The sequence below is a fragment of the Chroicocephalus ridibundus genome, chromosome 2 (genome assembly GCF_963924245.1).
Source record: "Chroicocephalus ridibundus chromosome 2, bChrRid1.1, whole genome shotgun sequence".
Taxonomy (NCBI): Eukaryota; Metazoa; Chordata; class Aves; order Charadriiformes; family Laridae; genus Chroicocephalus; species Chroicocephalus ridibundus.
Window position 1 is genome coordinate 45,187,441 of NC_086285.1, and position 18,377 is coordinate 45,205,817.

Consider the following 18,377-nt stretch of genomic DNA (forward strand, 5'->3'; position numbering starts at 1 on the left):
TCCTTTTTAAACTGAAAACAACCATTTCTCATCCTCATGAAAAGATCAGAGAGGACCATGTAATAGTCATGACTTCGTAAGCCCCTTTATTGAAGCTTTCACAAAGTAACTAGGTCAGTGATACGTGCTTCTGAGCTATTGAATTTCCCCTCTTCCCCTCAGTCTGTTCTTCCATTTCCTCACCCAACTTTACCACAAGGGAATGCCTTAAGTCAAAAATCTGGGAAGCTGATCCTTTTACTGCATTTGTAGTATTCTCATCTGGTATGTGCAGTGCCAGGCCATCAGGCTTGCAAAGCTGGCATAGCCCAAGTTTGCGTGTAAACAGCAATACCACATTGTCTGGTTGTAACTAAAGCCATAACTGCTCAGTTTTTGCCTCTGGACAACAGAAATAGGAAGACATTCCATGGGAAGAGATTGGTGAACTATTCTGGAAAAGGGAATCCAAGAAAAAAGTGTTTCTTCACCTTTTTTTTTCCTTTCTCCATCAACTCCTTTCTTACACACTCCTTACTTCTCGCATTTTATACTTTTACCTTGAAGTTTCTGCCCGGCTAGGGGCTTTGCTGTTCCCACTCCCACTATGTACATGTCCCCTGCCTTTAATGTGTATAAAGGAAGATTAAAAATGTGATTCAAATTAAATCACCAAAATCCAGGAACATGGGGTTCAGAATGAGGACTTGGGCATATCCCATGTAGATTTTGAGTTGCTTAAAAATTAGGCACTTAACCCTAAAAGGAAGATTTCAGAGTATCTGTATTAGGGATGAAAGCTCCTCCTACACATGTTGGAGGGGGTTAGAGGCTCATTCTTTTACAAGAGAGGAGGAGGCAAGACTTGTTGGTGACTTATAACTGAGAACAGCTTTTGCATCTCGACCCATGGTTAAAGCAGTGAGCTAGGAAGTGAGAAGCTTGGGCTCGGTTTCTCAGTCTCTGGAGACCCAAGGTCAGATGTCCAGCTTCCCACAATTTCATCCATTGTATTTTTGATGACACCATTAAACTTCAGTATAGTTATTTGTGCTAGAATTTCCACGGTTTCCACTAGTTCTGCTTAACATGTGGCAAAAAATTAATGCATTGATGTGTGAATTACAGTTTCTATAGACAATTACAGAACTTGTGGGAAATGAACAGAGATTTGTTTCAACACTAGTCTATTGTGATTGGGAAACTGAGGTTCAAAAAGAGCCATACCACTGTTATTTCTCAATAGAAATTCTGGATTAAAGCCCTCAGAGCATGTAGAAATTCTCATCAGCCTCAAATACCCTGCCAAGTTCAATAAGATACAGTTAACACTTTTTTCTCCCCTACTGTTCTCTGGTTAAGAGGCCATGTGCCAGGAGCTGCCAGGGAATGGTGAGGCACAAGGAAGCTTTGGTAGCTTGCTTCAGTTTGACCATTTAAGGCCGAACTCTTCCCTCAGTTGACTATGTGTATATTATTCACAGTTCAGCCAACTTGCACTTCCCCTAACTTGGCTTTTCTGTTCTGGTGACTTGTAGTGTGATTGTCAGGCACATACCTACTGGTGGTTTGAAGTCAGAAACATATTGGCCTTCTCACGGGTGAAGGTGGGTAGCAAATGCTAGAAGCAAACCACTAATTATTTGAAGTATCTTACCCTTGAAAGGTAATGACAAGGCACGTTTACCACTATCTTAACCACATAGCTAGAAATAGAAAACACTGACACCTGCCTTTCCAAGCTGTTGCTTAGCATGAATAGTTAGACTACCCGTACAATCATCACTCTTCCCTTTAAAAAGTGGATTTTAAGTTTCCTTTTTTTGCTTTTGAAACGGAGGTGTTGATAGCTTTGACCAGAGCAGTAGTTTCCACTCGATTGTCCTTAGGCCTGCGGTGGGTTAGGAAGCAGGTGGTAATGTTTGTTTAGGGAACCATACTGCCTTTTGAGCATTTTCAGATAAGAGTTTAATGTTAATGATTGCCTGCCTTTTGAAAATGACAGACTGTTGTGGTCTGTGTTCAGACAGTGACTGTGTTCAGAAGAACAAAAGAATGAAGAATAGTATCTACAGCTGCTGTTCCCTGGCATATCCCTGGGTAGAGATTTGGTTAGATATGCAGGCAGCTTGCCATGCCTTAATAAGATACCACACATCCCATAAACAGCAGTTGCTGGGAGCATTTGCCTCAAGGCAAATGTAAGGTAGCACAACCTAGCTAAATCTGCTGTGCCAGAATGCTAAACTGTGGGTAGGGGAGCTCACGTGGAAGTTAGTTGATGGAGAATAAGGTGTTAAGCTGCACTAATGTGATATTTTAGACTCGGTGGAGGATGAAATTATGAAAGGTGAACAAGCATCTATTCCAACAAATGAAAGCTGTAGGTGAACTAAATCACTCGAGAAACAAGGTGTGCATTTTTAACAAACAGGGTAATTTCATTATTAGAGCCCTGCCAAGGGATGTCGTGGACTTTCCGATGCAAATCTCTAAAACAAGACAGGGTTTTGCTTGTTAAACATATATCCAGAGAAGTTAGGGCTTTGCAAAACTAGCTGAGTGGAATGATTTCACTTGCAGAAGGCCAGACTGGGAACATTCATCCCACGTCTTCCTGACATAGGGGTCCTGTAACCTGTGATGCAGCAGGTTACCACCACCAAGCTGGTATCACTCATGTCCCTCTCAGAATTAGGATTAGCATCTCCAGAAGTAACAAACAGTTAAGCTACTCAGCTAACTAACGCTGTGCAAGGATATGTCAAATATGCATGAGTTATAAAAATTTAAAAAATTTTAAAAATTAAGAATTAAAAAAATGTCTCTCTTCCGACAGAGCACTTTCCTCTGGTATAACTTAAGCTATTACTGCATTTGGAAAGCTTGGAATTGTTGTGTTTTGCGAGAACGCTTTTTAAAACATACTGTGTTCTACATGAGTGCAGCGTTTGTGAAAAATGCCAAAGTGACAGCTTTAGAGAATGAGCTGCCCATGTCAGTGAACAGTTACACCAGAAACCATAACAGAGCATGCAACTGGCTCCTGATGTTTAAAGGGATGCCGAGAGGTTCAGCTACTATGTCCGCGTTATGCACAGCCTTCTCAATGACAGTTGTTGAAATACTACTTTCATGACATAATTATTAATCCACTTGGCATTTGATTAAAATGATCAAGGCATTTCATAGAAGCCCTTAGACATCCTGCAGACTGTTACTGATTTCTACAGTTGAATAAGTGCCCTCCAGATGAAGGATGATGATGTGCTATGACCAACACACAGAAACATTCAGTGACTCCAAACTCTTACACATCAGCTAGTATAATTTGACATAGCAGCACTCAGAAATCACAGATTAGCATCTGCTGGAGATCTTATCCTATTAAATTTAACTAATACATGTGACAGTAAACATCCCCTCTCCTGTGGTAGCAGGATGAGGAATGTTATGCTGTTGCCAGGAATGAGTTGCACCGCTTAGAAGTTTATGAAGGTGTCATCGTATTTTGCTTTTCATAGTTCTCAGTTGTTAGAAAAAATTGTTGAAGTAATTGGATGAAATTTGAGATATTCAGATGAAAATTAAGAGGCAATGGAAGGTTTGCTTCTGAGGTGCTGCTTGATACGCATGATCTTGTGTTTCTGTCTTATCTCTTCCCAGCTTTCTCCCTGAAACAATTCCTTCAATAGAAGTAATTGTTTTGTAGACACTTAAATGAGTTTCTTCTTTGTGATGTTTCTTCTAAACAAGCTTGCAAGTCTATATTCTGTCTTGGAGTGCTAGTGAAAGATTATGGTCTTGAGAATGACGTAAGATATAGCCTGAGGACTGAAATAGTGGGTTTAGAGAGACAAGGACCGTACCTAGAGCAACTGTGAGGGGAAAACCCTAGAAATCCCACTCCGTGTGTACATTTCACATTTACAATTTTATTCTGCCTCATCATAAACAAAGTGTAAGAGCCTGCAGACTCTCACACATCTTCAGGCAGGTAGACTAAACATTTTAGACCGGCAAGTTCCTTCCCACTGAGCTGCGCCTAACGTAGGAATGTCCTCACCTTATGCTGTAATGCCAGCCCTGCTGGGGGCTGCCCGCTGCAAGCAGCAAGTAAGGTATTGTTGTGTGGAGTGAGAGTTGTTGTATTCCTACGTGCAGATATTTTAATGTCCAGGGCTAATTTTTTTATGTGGGGACTTACCTGCTGGACCATGCACACGTGCAGAAGAGACTGTCCTTAAAATACTCAGTTTTATAGTATGGTGAATGAATCCTTCCCCTGTGATTTAAGGCAAAGATAAGGACCTTTCAGTGAACTTTCAAGGGATGTATTAATGGGTGAAACACCTGTTTATTTCAGAATGGGCAGATTTCACCCATGGCTTTTATTTTCCTTTAAGCCCAGTAAAATTTCAGCCTCAAATAGAAATGAAGGACCTGATTACTCTTTCCCTTATTTCAGCAGGATGGTGTTGCCAGCTAGTGATTCATAGTCTCAAAGGTAACTGGAGGGAGACATTTGCAAATGCATTAAAAGAAACAGCTAATACCTGGGGGATATGTTCGCAAATTTACCTTCAGCAGATGAAGGAGATGTTGCTTTGTTGGTAGAGATACTTCTTTACCAAGAAATCTGATAACTCTCTTTAACAGCATGCCACAGCAGTAGGATTTCTGCAGCAGAAATCAGCAAAAGAAAGTTTTCCTAAGGTTGAATATCATTAGAAGTGTATATTTTTATGCATGTGCCCTTTTCTCAGTACTCAGTTTATAATTCCCATTAACGGTTGTGGAAGTTAGATGCATCTATCAAGAGAACATATCCCCAGGGTATTAAATTCTGTTATTCTGCTTCTTTGCATGTAACTTGACAGAGACAAATATAACCATCCAAGCTACTGAATTTGAGAAAGATGTGTATTTTTCCCCAAATCCATTCAAAGTGATTCTACTCCCGAGGGATTACATTTGAGTCCAACTTTCCTCTGATTTACTATTTTAGCTGAGCTGATGGATTATGAAAGAGAGTAATTTCTTTTTCATACTGTTTTCCTGAATCTGTCATTCAAAACGTGCTGTGTGGGGACAGAATGGTTCATAAACATTATTTTCCTGGAGGAAAATGGCTTCTCACAGTAAAAAGGAGCTCTGAACAGAGCTTCCGCATAAACATGTTTGCCCATCAGTGACTGACAGAGAAGCCTCTGTGCGTGTTAAGGATGTGGACTCGTTAAACGAGACTTCTTATTTGGAAGCAGTTTTTCAAATAGACTAGGAAGAATTGGTTATATTCAAGTCTAGAGAAAGAAATTGCATAGGATTCTGTTTTACCAGAATCTGTAGATTATGTTGTAAACTGGTACCATAGCAGGAGCATCCTTTGGTCAGGGGACGTGCCTTAACATAAATTCAAGATATCTCAAATATTCCTCAAGGTCAGAGGTCTTCAAAAAGCTAAGCAAAATGAGATCTTTTATGTTCCTTACATTACTAAGTTGTCTTTTTATATTTAGCTTAAACCAAAATCCCCAAGTCTTAAATTGTGACTACAAATTTTGCACCCTAAACATATCCTTGTTTTTGTTTCATTTCCTTATTTGTTTGTTTATGGCTGGGAGGGAGGGATAGTGGCAGTGAATGCACTTAAAAAAATCCCGCTAATACCCTCCTTTTATCTGGAAAAACAAATATTTATAAATCCCTCTGAATCATGTAACTGTGTAACGATTGCAAGTTTGAAAGCACAGTTGTCTGGTTAATCCATTTAAATGCTTATTTTGAATGGGCAGCTGTGAGCCTTTGTGTGCTCACAGCTTCTCCCCATACTTACTGGTGTGTTATAAAATACCATGGAAATTCTGGTTTGGTTCAGCAGCAACCTGCATACACACATACGGTTTTCTATTGTACAAGATAGAGACTCTCCCTATGCAGAGCACATCCTTGCTTAAGGTGGACTTAAGAGCTGTGGCTGAAGCCAGTTTGCTCGGTCACTTCCAATCCTGGTTGTAAAGGTTGCTGAGATCATGCCTAAAGAATGTGCGGGTCCTGGTCAGAGGCACAAAGCACCCCCTAACTCATGACTTGAACGTGCCCCAGCAGTTGACGCAAAAGGTGCGCTTGTGAAGGGCCAGTACAGAGGGGCAATATGGAGTTGTACATGAAAAAGATTGAGGAACTTTAGTTGGAATCCCTCCGCCTAGGTAAAAATAAAACGCTGAACGGCAGGACTGCAATTTATGAACTCCAAACCATGCCATTGTACCTAAAATATTTTTATGTCTTGCTATTTGTGCCCCTTGTGCTTTGTAATTATGAAGTATTCTCTACTTGTGAATGTTACACTTAAACCAGTATTTGGACGGATGCAGGCCATCCCAATTACTGTGTTACATTTTGAGATTGCTTTTGATTATTTTTTTTTTTTTTTAATCCTGAATCCGTTATTTAGATTTGGCTTCCTTTGACTAAAGTTTTACGCCTTGGTCCACAGGATCTTCCTTCCAGTTTACAGAAATGGAAGTGTAGTCAGAATCAGGCCCTTTGAAATCAGAGATATGAATTAAAGTTCAGCAAAAGTTTCAGAGCAAAAGGTGAAACCCAGGCAATACTTTCGTCTGGGTTTACGGAGCATTCTCCCAGACTAGCAGTAGTTTCAGGTAAATGTTCATCAGACTTTTCCCCGAAAACAAAGCAGAATTGGGGTGACCGTCTGAGTTTTATTTTTGTGTTCACATTATAGATCTGCAGCAAAATCATGTTTCACTTCTGACAGAGGATATCTGTGCTTCACAGTGCTATCTGTCCCTTTTATATAGTCCTTTCCCTTGAAAAAATTATATTCTAAAAACAAGAGTGTTCTGACTCTTTCAGCATACTGTGAAGAGGATACATTTGCTAGGTCTGTGTACTGCTGAGGATACAGTCACAGAGAGTCACCTCTTTTCTCAGAAGACACTTGTCTTCTCAGGTGTCTCCCATAAATGATGTTAAATGACTTGAGACACCAAAAGTACTACTTCTACGCTTCAAAGTCAGAATAACCTTCCATCTACTTTCATAGTGGATTTAAACAGCTCTGGGACCCATCCTGAGGTGCCTCTGCAAATATTTCTGGGGAGGAACATCAATCCTTGGAGTGTTCCCCACAGCGTCATAACCCATGGGGATGAGTCCTAGGCAAGTCCCACCTGCCCTTACAGTGACGATGCCTGGCAGAAAAGAAAAACTGCAGAGCCCTTGTTTCCTCTCCAGGAAGGGCGGTGACCTCTCCCATCTCAGGGCAAGCGGCATTTGAAAAGAGCGTGCTCAGGTTGGAGCCAGCAGCAGACAGCAGGTCCCCCGTGTCCCCGGCGCGGTAGGCAGCCTGCCCTTGCCCCACAGGTAACTGCAGCCGTAGATCCACAGAGGCTTTTCTCTGCCCTCAGCAGGGCTGCTGCTCTTGAAATACGCAGTGTTGCATTGCCCTAACTGTGGGTTCCCGCTCCTCACACCACATTCTTTATTGTGTTTGTGTAGTCAGATAGTTGTCTAGACTGGAGTACTGTTCTGGGTCAAACTGGCCTTTTCGGAAGGGGAGGGAGGAGTGGTAAGGTGCGGTCTGATTCCTCTGGGAGGGAGGAGAAAGTGCAATGAGGGATGTGAACAAATAACCAGAGCAGGGGGGGCAGGACTGCTGGTTTTTTGCAAACTGAAACTGTTTGTGCAGATATTTTCTGTACGGCCTCACTAGAGAGAAAAGGAAAAGGGAAGATCTTTTGTGTTCACAATGCTTAAGAAAAAAATTAGTATTTTTTCTTAAAACAGTCTGAGGGCTTCTCCATGAGGCAGGCGATTGTTGTTCTCAAAATATGTGTTTCCTTGCATCAAAAAGGAAGAACATTAAAAATAAGGTGTCAGAAAAGGTGTGTGTGCGCGAAGGAGTCTCTGCAGTGGCATCCCCAAAGGAAGGGTCTGCTGAGGGCCCTTGAAAGCTAGCTGTATGTGACAGGAGCCTTTCAAAAGGGAAAATGAGTATGGCCTTATGACTTCCAAAACCTGTCAGGAAAGTGTGACAGTAGTTTTAAAAGGGTATTACTAAAGCAAATTAAATGAAAAATAAAAGCATGAAATGGCAAACACAGGGGTGACACTTTTTCTGATTCACCAAGCAACCTAGCTGTATCAAAGGGAACCTGGGGGAGTCAGACGTAACTTTGAATTTCCTGTTTTGTGTGATTTCTCACAGTCTTAATGTCTGTGCTTCGTTTTCACTACTTAAAAAAGCAAGCAAAAAATCTCCCCCCAAACTAACATATGTCATGACCTTTCCTGGAGGTTCTCTGAGACCAGAGAGGGTTTGCAAGTGCCTGCAAGTCTCCTGAGTGAACGAACTGTGTTAGTAAACATCTGCTCCTCTGTATTAACTCTTCATAAGGCACAGCGGCTGCTTTTGGGTATTATTTACACAGTTTCCTCTACATTTTAGTTATCTTAGTCTGCTCTTTTGAATACACTAGAATCCGGTGGACATACATTTAGCAACAGTTTAACTGTAGCAAGACTTAACTTTAGCAAGAGTTAACTGTAGTTTCAGGGGAAAGATTTGGCTTTTTGCCACCTGAGTTGGTGCATGCTGCCAGCATAGAGATCAGTCTGTAAATCGTTACCATTTTGCATTTGGAAAAGATGATTTTCTGCCGTCTATCTAGCCTTCCTTACTCCTGTTGAAAATGCTGCAGGTAGACAGTCAAGTAGCATGAAAGCTTTTTCCTCATATAGAATTCACACCTCTTGAGCTTACAGTTGATTTAAAAGTAATTGAGTAAACCACAACAACTTTGTGTGCAGTAATTCTTAATTCTGACACAGGCTAGACTTGTTCCTAATATAACCTATACTGAAGTAAATCAGCTTTAAAAGGATTTGAAGATCCACAGGCAAAACTGTAAAACATCTACACCTTTAATTTAATCAGTTAAACTCATGCGGTTGGTGTGTGTATGCCGGGCCAGCACTTAGTTACTTGAAGCCGTTCAGAAAGTTAAGCATGACGAGGCTGTATACTAAATATGAGTAAAGCCCTGTAGGAGTGTCATTTGTGAGTGTTTGGCCAAGCAAGTATGTTACTATTTTTGATTTCTGTGCGGCTTTGGTTGTGCAGTGGTCTGTGGGAGCTGAGGGCAGCGCTCCATCTGCACAGCGTGCCTCTGGTGTCGCAGTGATGCCCCAGCAAGAGAGTTGTCCGTGTAAGGGAGAAGTCGGACCTGTACCCACGTGCCCACCTGCTCTGCCCATCACAGGTACCGCAACTGCAATTCCCCACAGGAAGGACGGCAGAGGTTAGCAATGCAATGTAGCAGGAAGCTCGTAACACTTTTGAAGTTACCCTCTTTGCCCCTACCGTAGATCCTAATGTGTTCTGCTGCCCAGAAGTTTAGGAGAAGATGCAGTCACTTGCCCTGTGACACAGACTTCAAAACTTCTCTGCCTTCTTCCCACATGTAGCCTGTCCAGTGAGGATGCTCCTAAAAAAGCAGACAAGATTTGTCTTTGCGTTAAGCACGTATCATAAGCCAATATGATATCTTGTCCTAAGTGACAGGACAGTCACTAGACTTAGTGGCTTAGGACTGCTAGAAAGTAATAAAGAGATGCCCTTGGGTATGCACCTTAAGAATATGATTCGTTTTTTGATCATCTCATGTATTTTTTCAGTTTGTGTGTGGCACTGAGCACATTCAGCAGCCTTGCAGATAAACTGAAGATCCAGGATGTGTCTCTATGGAATACTTCAAGGCTAATAAAAATAAATTGACCATGACATTATTAGAAAATGTCCTAAAGTACTGTTCCGCCCATACTGGGGGACTCCTGAATTTCCCTGTTGGAAACTGGGAGTTTAATAAATAGACGATTGAAAATCGGATTGAATGACTCTTGAAGGTGGACATTCCTCATTTCTCTTGTAGTAAGCAAGATAAAAGGAAGAAACACAAACTAAGCTTTTGGAGGGAATATGTGCCTCTTTCAGGACAGATGATTCACCTTCCCCAACGCCATTATGAAGAATGAAGAGCCCGGTCACATTTTGAAGTAGGTTGTTGGTGGTGGTGTGACTATTGAGGGGGCAGGAGTGGAGAGAGACGTGTTTCTATAAACAGGCTTTCTTAACAAGCTGAAGGGAGAGGTACGATGGGTTCAGAAACTCCATTCTACCTGCTTAGAAGATTCAGTTGTATGGTTTTGTTCTGGTGAGACTCTGTAGCTGAGAGTGGAGGCACACTTGTGTTTTTCTGAGTCAGAATTGCTCCTAATTGTGTATGTTTTAAATGTTTTGCCACAGACTCTTCTGTCATGAAAAAAATCTTTGCATCTTTCTATATCACAGAAATAACCGTGTAATGCCTGAATGGCTGCTGTCTATTTTCAGAGCATATGAGTTGGAAAAATACTATTTGTACAAAGCTGAAGTGTTTATACTCTTTCAGCTCTGTTTCAAGTGAAGTAATGGCAGCTTTCACTGGGCAGGCAAGAATACAAAAGGATGTGAAGTTGCAGGATACGCTTCTTAATGGAGAGGTCAAAATTAGCTGCGTAAATGTCAGTTCTGAACCATGAATCATGCTTATTCCAACAAAGCAGGAAAGCTTTTTTCCCTAATCTTGTGAACCAGATGAGAATTGCTGTACTCGATACTCACTGTATATCTGTAGTCAAAGAAGGAGTTAACCACCAAAGACAGCTTCCAGTAAATTCCAAACTTAATGCATTATGCAGAAAAAAACCTAGACCCTGTAGTCATAGCTGAATAAATTGATCTTCCTGTTATATCACATACGGTTCTCCAGTGCTGTGTGCTGTTTACTGGCTGTGTTAGGGAGGCTGTGGGTTAAAGTCAGAAGATGAAATGTCCCTTTGAGTGCCCTATGGGAAGCCATCATTTAGATTTTTTTTCAGCCTTTTTGCCTGGAGACAGTATTCTTTTGTTCCGCCTACCATGGAGTGCTAAACAGTGGCCAGAAAATGTGGAAGAGAGCAGCAAGTTAAAAATCCGCAGGTAAAAATCCATCTCATTATCTGAAGCAACACAATAATGTTATTTTTATTCCCTGTTTTCAGAATGTGTTCATGCTTCTATTGTAAGTGCTGAGCTGGAGTCTCCTCACACTTGCACAAATGTCAGTCAGGAGTCACAGCAGGGAGCTCCCTGCTCAGGTGTGTTTGAGGCAGTTCACTGCCATGCCCTGTACCAGCGAGAAGAGCCCAGCCCATGATTAAAACTGCCAATGCTAGCTCATTTTGGAAGTAGTGGATAAAAATAGCACTATTTTAATGCTTTAAGTACAAGAATGATTTTTATCGTCAAGATCTCCAGCTTAGCATGCTGTTCCCTCCCTTATTTTCTCTGGTTGTGTCCCTCCCCCCAGCTCCTGCCAGATTTAATTCTGTTTCTGTGTCAGCGCCTGCAGCAATCCCTAAAGCAAAGTTTTGCCAGTTCCACTTGCTGTTAAAAGCCAGGCATTTCCACTGCAGAGACAAGTTAAACAAAGTTTTCTAACTCCTGCTCCTTTTCCTTTTGTCTTCTCCTTCAGCACATACCTTCCCCCACTCCTTGCCTGCAAGTAAGCAGGTTTTCCTATAAATGTCTTATATCATATATATAATATATATTTTATATAATATGTATGCTATATATTAAATATATGTGTTATATAATCTATTATATTTTTATATATTATATATATAGTAAATATATAAAATAGTGGTTTCCCACATTTCAGTGCAGTATCATCAGCGGCTTTCCCACTGTGAACCAGTTTTGCTTTGGCCTTCCTTCAGCTAGAGGTGGCCAAACTACTTGTGGCTAGGTCTAGTTTGTCAGAACAGCTTATCTAGTCAGGTATCTTCTTTCCTAGCAGACTTCTTAGCCCTGGTTGAAGAGCAGGGCACAGTCCACACAAACTGTTTGAAGGCCTGTGGGCCCCACCGGACTGTTCTTTCTCCCCATCTCATAGTGGCTGCTTTGTGATAGGATGGGTTCCAGGGCTCTAAGTGTGTCTCATTGCATTAACAGTTGTGTTGTTGCTATCTGATAAGCGTGACTTGCATTTTTTTCATATGACAGACAAGAGCCATTGCGTGATAGGGAGAAGCCAGGACGTGCATCTCCTCCAAGTACTTCAAGAAGAAGTGTCTTCATAAAAAGGAAGTTATTTTGGTCTTTATCCTTTGCAGATCCTAGAAGAGGTTTGATCAGGCACCAAAGCAATATAAAGGCCCCAACCGATTTGCAAACAAAAGTGCAATTGGTACACTTAAAGGCACGTCTTTAAGTACTGACTAAGGCAGCTGTTGTGCTAGGCCAGAACGCTGAAGATCAAAAGGAAACCGAAGAGGTGAAATACCTTCCGGGGCGGGGGAAAGGGAGTAAGCTGCTAGGGGCAGACCGGGGTGACATCAGTGATCTGTGACTATATATGATATAGATCAAGGCAGAGAGATTCTGCAAAAGAATCTGTAGGAATGTGGTTTTCTGGAGTCCTGCCACAGGGATAGTGAAATATCTGGTGAGCTAAACACTTATGGAACCTGTTTTCCTCTGACATATTTTAGTTGTATGTAAAAGATAGCTCATATTTGGCTTTACAGAGGCTGTGGCCCTGGTAATTCTACTGGGGTAAATCATAGCTGAGATGAAGGACTGTAGCCCAAAGCAGGGTCCAAGACAGCGTGAACTACATGAGTTCATACTCACATAGTGAATATGGGAGTATATATCAGAGTGACGCTCCATTTCGACTCATGATCACATTAAGTTCAGAATTGGCAGTCGTAACTGAAAAATTGAAAATACATATTTCATAGAGTTAACTCTGAAGGTGTTGTCATGGGAGTTACTAGGTGATCTGCAGTGTTACAGATCCTGTGATTTTATGATGAGTTGTATGATAGCTGACATTTTTCTCGAAGATCAAGCTCCTGGATTCCAGTGATTTATTTTTATCTTTTCATTTTGTAAGTTAGACTGTAATAATTCCACCCCTCCGTGGCCAAAGTTTCAAAACATGACTCAGGTGCACTCTAAGAGTCCAGGCAGCAATGGCAAATAAAGGAGAGCAGTTGGGTTTTGGTTGGGTTTTGGTTGTGCGGGTTTTTTTGCTTCCTTTATTTCCATGGTCTCTTTGGCTAGTCTTGTGATTTTCTAACTTATGATTTTTGAATCTTTGGGGTTGCTTATGGTTCTGTCTTTTCTTCCTTGTATTACTGCACTGAACATAATCAGTACAATTAAGAATAACCATCAGGATATATCCAGGTCTTAAAAGCAAAGCATGGATCATGCATTTTCCTAGACTCCTTCCCTCCTGCAATTAATTAATCAATATTTATAAGGCAAAGAATGTAGTTTTACATCACCACCTCTCCACTTTCATGATGCTGGCAGTGTCCCCATCACTATTAAAGTTCTGCTGGGGTTATAGATCGTGTACTGGGGGTGGTAGGCAAAATAGAAAAAATGCTGTGTTCAGTACTGTTCCTGGCAAAGCCTGATGTCTTTCTGTTGGGTGAGAAGGTAATGCAACTTGGATGTTCTTCATAGCAGCTACTACTATAATGAGATATGATGTTGTGGTGCTGTGCCCTTTGGGAGAACAAGGACAAGCTTCTTCAAGGCTTTCCAGTAAAGGCATCCTCATCCTTGCAGATTTCCATGATGTAGTGGAGTGAAGTCTTAAATCCAAGTCTCTCCCATCAGGTGGAATTATTTCACCGCAGTTGAGTAGTTGAGTTCCCATCCCAACATCTCCCTCAGCAATGTTTGGTTTTTTTTAAAGGGATGGGATCTATCTGCTCAGCAATCCTGTTTTGTATGTATACGTGGGCCAGAGGCACTGGATGAGAGAAAAGAAATGCAGTAACAGTATTTCACAAGATAGGAGTAAGAGAAACTGGCTGCTGTTTCTGAGATGCATCCTAAGACATAAATGAAGTTTTACAGTGTAGATATTCCCAAAAAGACAGCATATTGGTTTGGGCTTTATTTAGATGATGTTGGCTTTTGAGAGTTCTGTAAGGATACTGAAATATAAGAGGAATGTAAACTATAGCCTGTGGCCTCAATGAAAGTTACACATCTACAAAAAACAGACACAAAGCAAACAAATTCAAGACAGACAGTAGACTTTAGGCAAGGTGTAATGTTTGTAAGGTCCTGAGAAATCATAAAAAAGACATGAACCATAGAGTAAAAGCGTTGTCCTGCAAGCCTGGCTCTGCCAGAATCCATGAAGTTGATGTTTCTTATGTGGCTGCTCTGGTGTCTCTTCATAATATGCAGCCCACGTGTTGGCTTGCATGTTCCATGCATTTGAACCACGGTGACTGATCTATGCTGAACGGGTTGGTTGAAAGCTTCATAGCCAAGAAACCGCAGTCTTTTATTTGGAGCCCCCTCCATGGATAAGAAAACAAGAAAAGCTAGAATTAGGCTTCCTGTAGAAGTCAAAATAAGAAAACTAACATTAGAACGTAGATGGCAAAACTCAAATTTTAAGAAACAAGCACACATTTTAGGATGGCTTCCTTCAGATGTGCAAATCTGTGTTTTCTCTGTTGACTTTCCCATTATATCCACTTTTTTTTTTTTTTTTTTCCCATGCAAAATGAAAGGTTGCTTCTATCCACACTGTTCGAGTGACTTTGGTTTTCTGAACAGGAGAAAACCTTGAGGTGTTGTCTCATGGGGCATGAAGTGCAGCAGGATAGTGAAACATTTTTAGAGATGGACATTCAAGTGACTACAAGAAAAGGAGCAATCTTGCTGGTCGTGAACCACTCACTCCTTGTGGGCCCCTCAGGGAATGAGTGAATACACTTCCCTGGGGAAGAACCCTACCAACTTGTCATTTTCCAGGCAGGATTTTGTTGATGAGAGATAGGTCTGAGTTCATGTGTCTTGGAAGGAGACCAATCTTTCCTGGATTTCTAAGTCCTCAGAGTCTAGTAGTACGCTGTGATCAGAAGAGAGTGATGTTGAGGTTCATATCCGACTCCAGATTTCATCTCAGACCCCTTGCAGAGGTTGATTTCAGCATCAGTCTGATATGGGAAAGTCAAACTTGGCTTTAGTTTGGAACTAGGTGGGTTATCACAGTGCTCACCTGGACTAACAATCAACACACCAACACCTGCTAGAGCAATGTGACAGTATTAGGGAAAGTAAACTGCAGTTTCACTTTAAATCATAGGTGCTGAAACACGGAAGAAAGTTTGTCCACCTCGGCTGTTTATCCAATACCTTGAACTGCCAGAGGCGTGAACGGAGAGGCACTGCACTATCAGCCTCAATTAAAAGAATTTTGGGGAGAAAAATCAAACGTAGTCAGTTCTGGAAGTCCTAAAACCCCATTAGCTTTTGCCATTAATTTAACCTGTTCAGAAATTAGACGGCCCTAACTACCCGGACTTTAGCTAGTAATTGAATTAAAGCCTGTCACTCTAAATTAGAAACTTAAGGTTTATGACCTTGCAGTGGATTGCTGCTTTCCAGATAGCTTTTTCCCCCCCCCCCCTTTTTTTTTTTTTTTAAATCGAGTTTCTTGGTTTGGAGATCCCTCCTTGGAAGAGATCCAAACATATTTTCATACGTTTGTTCCAGTGGGTGAGTCTTGGCAGAACCTGGTATGGCTGGGGGCGGCACAGGAACAAGCCCTGCCTCTCAACAAACATAATGTGCTTGAACCAGTTTACCTAAGGACCCACCTTCGTGTGGCTTTTGGCTCCAGTGCTGCAGGCACTAGAGAGGACGGAGTCGTGTCTGTGCCAGAGGCATCCATCCTGACACAGCTGCCCAGGGAAACACGGAGCCATGTGAGCTCAGAGCTGAAAGCAGAGTAGATGCAGCTAAAGTCTTTGCTGTTTGAACAGCAGATGTCTTTCCCCTGTGCTCAGTTGTGAGCCGCTTGGCACCCTGCCACAGGCTTCCTGTGTGAACTTGGGTGAGTCATTTCATTTCTCCCTTGATATTTGTCTGTATTGTTCATCCAGGCTTTTAGGACCATAGATTGTTTCTTACTGGGTAAGGGGACAGTCCCTCATTATCAGGTTCTTTTGAAACCTAGATAAATGAATACAGCTATTAGTTTCTCTTCAACATGTGGTAAATAAGAGGTACCATCCAGAAGAGGGGCAATTTGCCATAACGATGATTTTATTAACACATATTTTATAGAACACTAGATTCAAGACCTTTTGAGTTCCTACCACATCTACTTCAATGAGGCTTTGTTCTTCTGCGTAGCTTCTGGGAGCTGTTGCAACACAAATAATTAAGAACAAGAAATGTTTACCTGGGGTTTAAAATTCAGCCAGCCCCTAACACACTGCCAGCATTCTCCACCTGAGTGAGTGCTGTCAGTGAGCTCATCATAACCCTTCCTTCTGTGTAGGACCTTCTTCTATACCATTAAAATCATTGGGAGTTTTGCCACTACTTACAATGGCAGTAAGATCAGAGACCTTAGATCAGTACTAGAGCATGCTAGTGATGAGAAGGATGTGTGATTTGGATGAAAACGGAAGACTTTTCTCTCAGTCCCTCACAACAGCTCAGAAATCCATTGAAAATGTTAGCAAGAGGCCTTTTTATTTCCTTCTGGAAAAAGCATGTATATTTAATTCCTGCAATAAAATATTCTAATAGTAGTAAATAGTGAAGTTCTAGAAGGAAAAAATTGATTTCTCAGCTAATGGAGGAGAGACGAGGAAATTACAAATCCCAGGTTGCTTATTATTGGTTGACTAGCAACATTTGGCCACAGAGAGCAATATGAACATAGTTTTAACATGCAGGTGGCTACAAGAGAAGGACTGTGCTATATGAAGCCCAATATCTCCTTAAAGTGGTTCAACCTACTTTTCCAAATATATTACAAAGTGAGTCAGACTGAAACTGTTGTAGATAGTCTGTTCCACTTCAGATAGTTGCATATTCGTTTTAGCTTTAGAAAAAAGTTTGTGTTGGCCTTTTCTGTTCCTTGTAGTCACACTGGCTTGTCAAAATAGTTTTTGAACTAAAAATATGTTTCTTGAAATTCATACACCGGGACAAAAAATATCTCTTTCCTTACTGCTACCGCACTGAAGCAGATAGTGAATACTAAGACTCAACCAGTAAGCAAGTAGTTCTTCAATGTCTGGGTGCAGAAATGTAGCTGTTGGGTCAAAGTTGACTTCTACCAGACAGAATGTCATTGCAAGTTAGAGTTCAAGTCCCCTTGAGTTGCCCAGAAGACTCCAGTAGCAGATTACATGAGCTGCACAGATGTCCTTTTGCGTTTCCAGTTTGAGTTTCACCTGTGACATATGGCAACCCATCTACCTTAAGTTGAGAGCCAGTTCAGCTCCATGTTTTCCTATGTGAACAGCAATCAGATTAAGGACAACACCTAGGTTATGCCTCAGGTTAGTAAAGACAAGCTTGCAAAATTCGTCAGGATCCATGTCATAATGATGTCACCCACCTAACGTGCATTCCCACCATGGTATCCACAGTTCTTTTGGCACACGGACCATGGTGCAATATGGAGGACAGATATGCTGCCCGTGCATAATGCAAATGGGTAACTGCAGAGTAGTTATTTCAGTGCAAACTGGACTCAGAATAAGCTTGATTCTGCAAATTACAAAGCAACTTTTGCTCCCTCTGAAGTCAATAGAAGTTGATTTCACTTTTCAAATTCACTTTGATTAACCTGGTCTTGACACTGTGGCACTTGCCCTGTTGTAAAGAAAATTGGTAGCTGTGAAAGATCAAAGATTTTCCAATTTAAGGTGGGAGGGAATGTTTGTTGCTGCTGAAAACCTTATCTTCATAATGAGCAATAACACAATCTGATAATATACCATTATTGAGTTTCCTTCTCTTTTTTTTTTCCCTTAAGCTGAAATTATGTCACCTGTAGACAGAAATAAGGAAAATGGATTGCAAATGCCAAACCTATGCAAATTTTGTGACATCAAAGTAACAACCTGCTCAAACCAACATCCGTGCAAGAGCAACTGCAACATCACGGCTATCTGCGAGAATAGTAGCGAAGTCTGTGTAGCTATATGGTAAGTTATTTCTTCATACAGGTGGGGAGGGGAGCACACCCTCATTCATCATTACTTTCCTCGGTTGCTCTGATATTCAGAATGTCCCTGCCACCTCACCAGGCTTTGCTCTCTCGCTTCCGACTCATATCTGTGCTCAGCATACTGAGAGTTGCTTAAGGTTAACAACAATTCTGATATGAAATGTTCTGGGGATTTATCTTTCTTTTTCTAAAGCAGTTCTGTTCCAGCTTAGCTGTTATTGGAAAAGAGGCATGTTTTTGCTCAAACTATTAAGCTGCACCCACCCACAGCAC

At 41.4% G+C, this 18,377-nt stretch overlaps 1 protein-coding gene across 2 annotated transcripts in view; it reads left to right on the plus strand.

Annotated features, from left to right (window-relative positions):
- TGFBR2 (transforming growth factor beta receptor 2) overlaps positions 1-18,377 on the plus strand; it is a 67,526-nt gene that overhangs the window by 12,029 nt on the left and 37,120 nt on the right. For both annotated transcript variants that reach the window (XM_063325238.1, XM_063325237.1), the window contains exon 3: positions 17,910-18,081. In XM_063325238.1, the coding sequence (XP_063181308.1) occupies positions 17,910-18,081 (172 nt within the window). The remainder of the gene's footprint in view (positions 1-17,909; positions 18,082-18,377) is intronic.